Genomic DNA, 9,217 nt, shown 5'->3' on the forward strand with positions numbered 1-9,217 from the left:
AACTTCTTCTGAACGTACACTCCCATTCAAAAGTGAAACTGATGTCAGTTGTTCGTTAATGGAATAACTGTTAAAACATTTATGAATAGTGTTGCAATGTTTCTGACATAGAATATAACATATGGTTGCTAAACATCATTTTCAATGGACATTATTCCTGTGCAGTGGTTTTCAAAGTGGGGTCCGGAGCCCCTGGGGGGTCTTTGAGCGTCTTCCAGGGGGTCTGTAGCAAAATGAGGAATGCTTTTTTTTTTTTTTTTTTTTTTTTTTTTGAAAGGACTTTCACCAGCATTTAGTTCTGATGTTGATCCCGTGTCACTGATGTGACCTTTAAATATGTAATTTTAATCACTGTAAATGTAGTTGTCTTGTCACTGAAGAAGAAAGAAAGACAAAAGTTACCATTTTTTTCACTTGTGCTGTCATTTTTTTTTTTTTTTTTTTACTAATATTCCAGTCATTTTTTGCTTATTTTCTAATCGCCTTTTTTCCCCATGATCACCTTTTACTGCATTTTTGGAAAGAAATCAAGTGAAATCAGGATTAAAGGGTTAATTCAATAGTCTCTGCTATGGCACAAAACTATGTTCAAGTGATTATTTTAACATCATGCTTCAATCTCACCACTTTGAATTTATTTCGCAAATACAACACCTAGATAATTCCATAAGTAACACAAACCAATGTTTCGCCCCCTGCTGGTGAGAAAACACAGAGCTCGTCTCAGATCATATATTGAGGTCATATCAAAGTGTTCCTGTTGAACATAAATCATATGATGTGGATGGCATTCAGCCCCCAGTCAGTCAACAGGTTGCACAACACTCTGGACTTTGTGTCTTTTTATGAATGTCTGTCTGTGTGGGTGTTTCTGGGCACCGGTTGATTGTCGTCGGTAAGTCAACCTATTATGCTATCAGTTTTATTATGACCAACTGAACTCAAACCACTTTTGCTTTGGTTCATGACGGGGCATTGCATGATGATGAAATTTTATAGTTGTGCCTTGTCTTACCAAAGCAGCTGTGCGAGGGTTCGGCTGAGACAAAATTCAGAGAGAAATTCAGCTTATTACCTTTCCTCAGGTAATAGGAAGTGAGTTTGAGCAGGTTTTAAAGCTTTATATTTTTGAATGTTATCATATGCCAACACTGACAAATTGTGGTGAGATTAAACCAGGAAGAGGAAAAGGATAAAATTGTCCCTCATGCATTCTAACAATTTCTGGTAAATTAAAGTGAAAATAAACGATTGCTCTTTTTGCTGAGGACCCCATGAGCCAAGACAATGAAAAGGGCGTCTTCTTTTGTTCAGCCATGTGGAGAGGAAACAAGTTGAATGAAGAAATTATTCGGTTTTATGTTTTCAGCATCACCGTTTCCCAGGACAGAGGGTCGTATGAATATTCACATACACATGTAATTAAATGTTCTTTGTCTGAACCTCAGACGCTATTACTTGGCTTTTAATTCGCTCAGAGAATTGTTCTAAGTATGATTCATCAAAAAGTAATGACAGAACATAACACACTGTTCTAGTTTCACTGTACACTGTAGCATATGACACAGTTCATGTAAAAATGTTAAGCATCACTTGTATTTTTCCCATCATGTCAAACACGAAAGGATGTCCAAAGATCTTAAAGTTGAAAAAGTAACATTTTTATTGTCAGTTTAGTTAAGACATCATATATACATATATATACATACATCACAATACATTTTTACATTTTATATTAACATATGAAATAAGAATTTACATTCAGCCTTTTTATTTGAGAATCTACTGCTGTGCAACATAAAATATGTGCAGTACCGTTGTAGATGACATATGAAGGAAGAGAAAAAAACAAGAAAAAGTCCAGTCAGCAGTATCAGCCGTATGACTTCCTTGTGAGAAACAGGTTCCTGTAAGGATGTGAAGGGGACCTGATGACAAGGGACAGCTGGAAACTACACCAACTATTTCTGGCATTTCATTCATCTGGATACTTGCTGGTGGCTTTGTGTGCTCTCTCTCTCAAATATGCACATGCACAAACACGCATGTGCAGTGGTTTAGCTGATTGAAGGAATGCGGTTTTTTACATTTTTGGTGCCAACAAGTGACGTGGCCGAGAGTCCATCGGTGTCCTTCCTCGGCTCGGCGAAGGGGAAGACCTCCCTGGTCAGTCGTGTCAAGAAGCAAGGCATTTCCTTCTTCCCTCCCAGTACGCGACCCTTGGCCTCGAAGGTGTAGGCCACCCGGTGGGAGAGACGGGTCATCAGGCGAGTCAGCTCCAGGTTCTGCCCACCTTCCTCCTCTAATAAGGTGCACAGAGTTTGGAGGAAGACGGCTCCAAGAGGGTGCATAAAGGCACCATAACCTGAGGGAACGAGAGAGCGAGGATGAGTTAGACAAGGCAAGGCAGCTTTATTTATATAGCACATTTCATACACAGAGTTTCAAGGTGCTTGAAAATCAGTGACACATGAAAAGTCAAATGTGGAATGCACTTAATGTTGAATGCTTAGCGGGTGACTCAAAAGCAGACAGTGAGGTGACTGAACCGCGGCTTTTCTACAGATAACATAGTTATTCCTTTTGTCTTACGCAATTATTAACCCTTTGAAACCTGAGCAAGTTCACTTGCTCAGCTTCAAAAAAATGCGAAAAATTACTAAACATAAGCAATAATAAATGTAAATGAAAACAGGCAAAAGAAGATTACCATAAAAATGCCACAAAATTACCAAAAAAAAAAAAAGTGTTTAAAAAAAGAAAACAAAGAAAATGGCCAGTGCTCTAAAAGCTTTGTCTAAATGCTTTGTCTGATATCGTCTGGGAGATTTTATTATTAGGAAGTCTAATAACAAAATGCTGCTTGACCGGGTTTTGTTCTAACCCTTTGGACAGCCAGAAGGCCCAGATGACCTGAGGGTGTCTTTAAGGTTCATGTGGCACAAGCATGTCCGAGGTATTTGGCCCCAAAACCACCAGCAAGATAATAAAATCCATGTATAATGTGGTTATATCTCTTAGCTCTAATAACTCTGCTCTGTGTATTTAGTCCAGGTGAATAATGGTTAGGGGTCAGATGAGGGGGTTACCTGGTGCTGTGGCGTACATCACGGCTGTATCTATAGGCACAGACATGTACTGTGTAATGCTGTCCTCAGTGGCATCTCCTTCTGCTGAGTCCACCTCCACGCCATCATCCAGATCCCCTCCCCGACACGCCTGGCACAAGAGGAGAGTGGAAAAGGTAAGTACAAGAGCCACAGGATAAAAGGAACAAATATGAAGCTTAAAGACATTTTTGACGAAGAGAATATTGTGCAGCCCTACCTGTATGAAGAAAAGCTTGGTCTTTTTCTCCATATGTGCGTTGTCAAACAAGCTGAAAACATGAGACAGTCTCACAGGTTTCCCGTCGGCTCCATACACACAGCCCTCCTCTCCGTGAGACGACAAAACAGCCAGGAAGCAGTCCTTCACGGGGCGCCTGCTCTCTGCAACACAAAACAGTCACCGTTTAGGACAGGTGATGCGATTATTAAGAGCTCATTAAAGTATAATTAGTCACTGCTCTGCAAGACAAGGCAAACAAGCAAACGGCAGGCATGTGAGCGTCACATCATCTCCAACACACCCACATATGCATACACACGCACTTGTGCAAATGTGCCAATTTGCACACACTCTGTTAAACAGGTGTTGTCTGCACAGGTAAAGGAACATTCTGTTCTGTTTGGTGCAGCACAGGTCTCGGTTCTTGCCTGTATTTTTCCACCATAATTAATTTCTATGACTCGATATTTCATGGTAACTTAAAACTCTTGATGTATTTCTGGAAGAAATAAAGATCATGTATCACTGACAGATAAAAGTCTCGGTTTGATATTGGTAAGAAAATCAGAGGCGCAAAACTGAAAGTCCAGTGTGGACTGGACTTGATGCTGAATGCCTTTTGGCTGAGAGAAAAACAAACAGTGAAAAGACACTTTTTGAATTATTCCTTTTTTCCATCTTTCTTACACAATTATTAAGCCTTTGAAACCTGAGCAAATTCATTTGATTCCACAAATGACCCCAAAATTTGTAAGAAAAAAACCCATAAAAATACCAACCTGCAAAAAATATGTTTACAAAAAGAAAAAAAGGCTAAAAAAATATTTTGAAAAAAGAAAAGAAGACTTTGCAATAATGCAAAAGCCCCATCCCGATCTCCTGCTTAATTAACATTTTAAATCTGAGCAAACACACTTGATTTCCTCAAAAAGCCGCCACAAAATTACACTATTAAAATTGGAATGAAAGATTGAATGAATGAATGAATGCAGAGAACCTCCTATACAAATGCAACAAGATGATTACAAGAGAAGTAGCCAAAAAGTGAAGTACGTACAAGAAAACTATATTTAGAATCATATATCTATATTTTAAATGACAAGAAAATTGAAGATTTAAAACACACACACACACACACACACACACACACACACACACAATTACAAGGAAATCACAAGTCAAAGTGTAGATGCTCTCCATACAGTGACAGAGCCTAAGTTAGCTTCATTCCCATTTAAAGAGCAGTGTTCTGGTGCATCACGCGCAGCTGTGTCTCACCTGTCTCAAACAGTGTGTACATCTCATCGCTGCTGAGGTCGTTGTGAATGTCCACTTTGAAGCCCAGCTTGCTGAGGGTGCGGTGCAGCCGTTTAGTGTCTCTCTCTGCCCCGGGTCTCCTGCCCAGGCTCACACCGTGGTCAAACTGTGCCACGGACACCAGAACTGCCCTGTTACATTCAGCGCTGCGGTCCCTCATAGCTTTCCACTGTGACATGATTCGTGAAAGACAGCAGCTCAGTCAGGAAGATGTTCACTCTCCTCTCCTGTGGTCAGATTTCTTGAGTCTACTTCTGTTTTGTGGATTGGAGGTAAATGTCTACAGTCATTCACTTCAGTGCTCCGTTTGTATCCTGGTGGCCAGCAGTGAGGTGTGTGTGTGACAGAAAACACACCTTAGTTATCTAACAGGTCAGTCCACAGGTAGCGATTTAAAGACTGCGTCTCCTGTGCACCTCTGCACAGTTATAGCCATACCTTCATTCACACCTGTATGCCCATATATGGAGAGTTTCCTGAGGCCTTTCCTCTAAATGAACATGACTTGCTGACACGCGACATTGCATAACTCTGTGCTTCCCACAGAGCTCGAGGCTGTTTTTCTTCCTTCTTGCCATCCTGGGCAACAGTGAGCGTCATCATCCCATGATACATTACCTGGTTGGGGTGTTCGTCTCCTTGCATGTTCCCATCATGACTTTCCAGGTTATAATACCGCACTTAATATGAGTCTGCTGAGCAAATAAAGGAGTGGACAGAGGAGTCCTGGCCTGTTCCTGCTTAAACACAGAAGTCAGAAGTCACACACAAGTTCCTATGCCTGCCTAACTACTCAAGAAAACACCTTGTAAATCCATGCTCTCAAGCATGAGGACTTCTCTCGATACCTTGTATTTGGCAAACTCTTTTAAAAAAAAATATAGTATTAATATTCTTTATTAATTTTCAAATGTTCAAAGTCTTCAGGTGTAACTCTAACATACTTATGGTAATGTAATGCACTATTCCTTTCAACTTAAACAAATGAATTCATTATAAAGGACTCATTTAAAAGTATTCACTCACTGAATTCTTAGCTGTTAAGTGATTACATTGTGTTCATGAAGAGCTTTACCTCTAAAGAGTTGGATATTTGCATGCCAAGAGACCACAAACTGAGCGACACTGATTGTTTTTGTGGCAGTGTTTGAATTTGAGGGCTCGGTTTTGATGGAAGTTGCTGTTGCCTAAAGCCTGCCCATATAGTTAAATGAATAATACATGACATTACTGAATTGGACACTTTGGCCATCAGAGTAACATTTGTCATCAGCCACACATTTTTTCCCTGGTAACATGCTGAGCAGATGACAAGATCATTCTCAGTGAGTTATTTCCTTGGTCAGATAATAAGAGCAAGAAAACTTCCTTGATTGGAGAGATAGTTGCACATTATGCGTCATTCATGCATCCTCCATGTAAAGTGGCTCAGGCTCCTGTTGCCAGAGAATCATCTGGTGAAGTTTAGATGTTTGTGCAGATTTAGGCCACATGGAGTTAGAGACTCCTGACCACGCCACTGAATTACTCTCAGCAGTCTACAGGGCAGGTATGTTGCAGGGATGTTGCACACTATACATGAACATTGCTATTGCCTGACAGCTCAGGGATGGGAAAGATTCAGCTTATATGGAAGTGACTGATGGCAGCAACAGAGGCGCTCACACAACTGGTCTGAAATGTGGATGTGTTTATCTGCAGAATGCACAGTGTCAGAGACGCTTTGAATGAAGCTCAAGGACAGAGGAGGAGCTCTTTCAGGCCGATAGAGAAATTTAGAAAGCTAAAGCCAGGCAATAAAATAAAATAAATAAAACCCACAGTTATGACTCTCACATTGCATTTTACTGTAAAAAAAAAAAAAAAAAAAAAAAATACATGTAATCTTGCTGAATGTACCTTTAAGTTCATTTTGGCATTATGTAATAATATATTGGGTCATAATATTTTGTGATAATCTAATCAACCAAGCTAGAGTATCAATTATGGCTGCAGTTATAAGTCTAAAGTGTAGAGTGTGTCCAGCGTATTAAAAAAAAAACCAAAAAAAAACCCCACTCAGATAAAGACTTGGAGAAGCAGGACAAAACACTTCACCTTCTTGTTACCTTCACATTTCCTAAAATATTTTTATCAGATGGGGTCAATTTGTCCCCAGTGATTCAAATAAAAATTGTTACTCAAGTGTATGTGTCCAGTACTTCATGTGTCTCTTTACCCACTTGCCCCCATTAAAATAGGAAAAGTCATTAAATATGAACCAAAAAACAATGTTCAACATGTATTTAGACGTTCTAAACATTGAATGGGGTCAAACTGGCCACAAAGATAATAGGAGGGATAAAAATAGCAAGGTGAAGGCAAAAATATAAACATAAAATATAGCAAGACAGCAGCACTACTCTTATAATCAACTGTAGTAAGTAGAGCAATAACAGGTAGTTGCTTTCCAGCTCTGGCTTGCAAACTGTCTGTCTGTCCTTATCAAAGACTATTTAGATTACGTAAACAAAGGTCCATGTGTCTCACTTTTCATTCCTGCTTTGGTTTTATGAGGCTGCATGGACATAGCCTGTCACCCTGTGAGTTTCACTTGTCCTCAGACTCAGTGAGAAAAAGAAAATGCTTCACCTAAGAGAAAGTGTCTTCAGTCATGTGTTCTGTTTTAAGGAGCTGCAGGTTGGGTTTGGCCTCATAAATCAATGCATCAGTCCCCATCTGTAATCAAGCTTTGACTTTCGTTATCATCATTATCATGCAATTGGATGGTAGAAGAGTTAGGGTTAGGTCACAAAGTGCTTTTCAAACAAGAACAAAATAGTGCATTAAATCCATTAACATGCATGATAAAAATGCCATGCACTGAGTGAAAATAAAACAACATAAACCAGTGTGAACAAAGCCTTAAAGGCTATAAGGCTTTAAATCAGTACATGTTTACATGCTGACCTCTTTAAAGGAGAATCAAGAAGAGGAGACCAGCATAAACTGTTCAGAGGAGCATTTAGAGTCTCTGGCCCATCATTATCAGTATCAGTAAGGACTTCGTCCAGTGGCTCACACCTCACACCACTCTGTCATAATATTCCTCTCTTGTTGCAACATGTGTGTAGTGACCACATGAGACTTATCACAGCATGTTGACAATTCTTATTCACTGAAGTTGATTGAGTTTAATTCATTAGCCAATATTTATTTCTTATTTGGTTGGGAAATTTTTTTCTTTGGAAAAACAGCTGTACAACATTACACAAATGCACATGAGAACAAATATAGGCCCAGTCACCAAAAAACAAAAACAAAAACAGAACTTTACAAATAAAGAAATTAAACAGAAAGCAGAAAATTTTCCAAAATATTAATGTAACAGTTGATGATGTAAATACTCTTTTGGTTGTAATGCAATTTAAGACAGTCCTGCAACTAACAAAAGTCTTTAAATCAGAAGGGACAAGCATAGTGCACAAGAAAATAATCAAACAATCGAAGCCGCATTGGGATAGTACAACAAAAGGAAGGCACTCACATGAAATACAAAATACAGTAGGAGTGGTAAGACGTAGTGGAAGCTGCAGATCATGAAGGGCAAGATCAGGTATAAGTAGCTGAAGAATTGGTCACCCAGCTGCACTGTCAGAAACAGGGCTGCAGCAGGAGCCCATTTCTGTCCCTATAAGGCATAATCTACACAAATGTTCCCCCTGCGGCTGATTATTGGAGACGGTGTTTGTCAGGCCAAATACAACGAATGAATGAATGAATGAATGAATATATAAATAAATAGTGTCAAGGGTAGAAAAGTTGCACCTTGGAGGGTACTGTCCCAGTGACAAGCTGCAGGACCCCTAAAGGTACAACTATGTGCTTTATTTTCTGAAGGTGTGGCCACTGTGATCAGTGTCAGGGAGGAGAGACAGTGGAGCTTGTCCTGATGTCATGTCAGAAATATGAAGAGGAAGGAAAAGCAGTGACAGCAGGTGTACAGAGGTTTGAAGATCTGCTCGAGTGTGGAGAAGCAGTGGAGTAAAAAAAAAAAAAAAAAAAAGATATTCAGCTTTTTGTGAGCAACTGGACTCATTACAAGACTGTAACAGAACCACGGAGCAGAGAGCAATTACAGCCAGAGGGAGGCAGCAAGGAAACGATGACAACTGCTGTCAAACCCCATGCAGGAAGGAGAAGAAGAAGCATGTTTTATTTTATTTTTTTTAAATGTAAAAGGAGGGTGATCATTTTATGGATATAATACTGAGCCAAAATAATAATCAAGTTAATCATATAGTTTTCATTTGCCGAAATAATACATCAGTCCTTGTTAGTATGAAATTTAAGAAGAACAAAAGTAGTCCTAAGAATTTTTACTTTACTTTACTGAAAGACATTAAAATATGCAAACATTTCCTGTGAAATCCTAAGAATGTGGAATTTATATTGATTGTATCTATTTTTTTTCCAAATTATATGTTTTATTAGATTTTTTTTTTTTTTTTTGGTGTGTGTATGTGTGTGTGTGTGTGTGTGTGTGTGTGTGTGTGTGTGTGTGTGTGACGTCATCCACGCGCGACAGCAA

General features: G+C 39.3%; 1 protein-coding gene across 1 annotated transcript; it reads right to left on the bottom strand.

The window, feature by feature from the left end:
* Positions 1-1,768: 1,768 nt before the first annotated feature.
* LOC115369046 (caspase-7-like) lies at positions 1,769-5,020 on the bottom strand. Its single transcript, XM_030065556.1, has 4 exons — positions 4,609-5,020; positions 3,328-3,491; positions 3,090-3,219; positions 1,769-2,365 (listed from the first exon to the last, which is right to left on the bottom strand). Exons 1-4 carry the CDS (start codon positions 4,823-4,825, stop codon positions 2,058-2,060), a joined length of 819 nt encoding a protein of 272 aa, XP_029921416.1. The 5' UTR covers positions 4,826-5,020; the 3' UTR covers positions 1,769-2,057.
* Positions 5,021-9,217: the final 4,197 nt, after the last annotated feature.

This window comes from Myripristis murdjan, chromosome 12 (assembly GCF_902150065.1).
Source record: "Myripristis murdjan chromosome 12, fMyrMur1.1, whole genome shotgun sequence".
In the NCBI taxonomy this organism is placed as follows: Eukaryota; Metazoa; Chordata; class Actinopteri; order Holocentriformes; family Holocentridae; genus Myripristis; species Myripristis murdjan.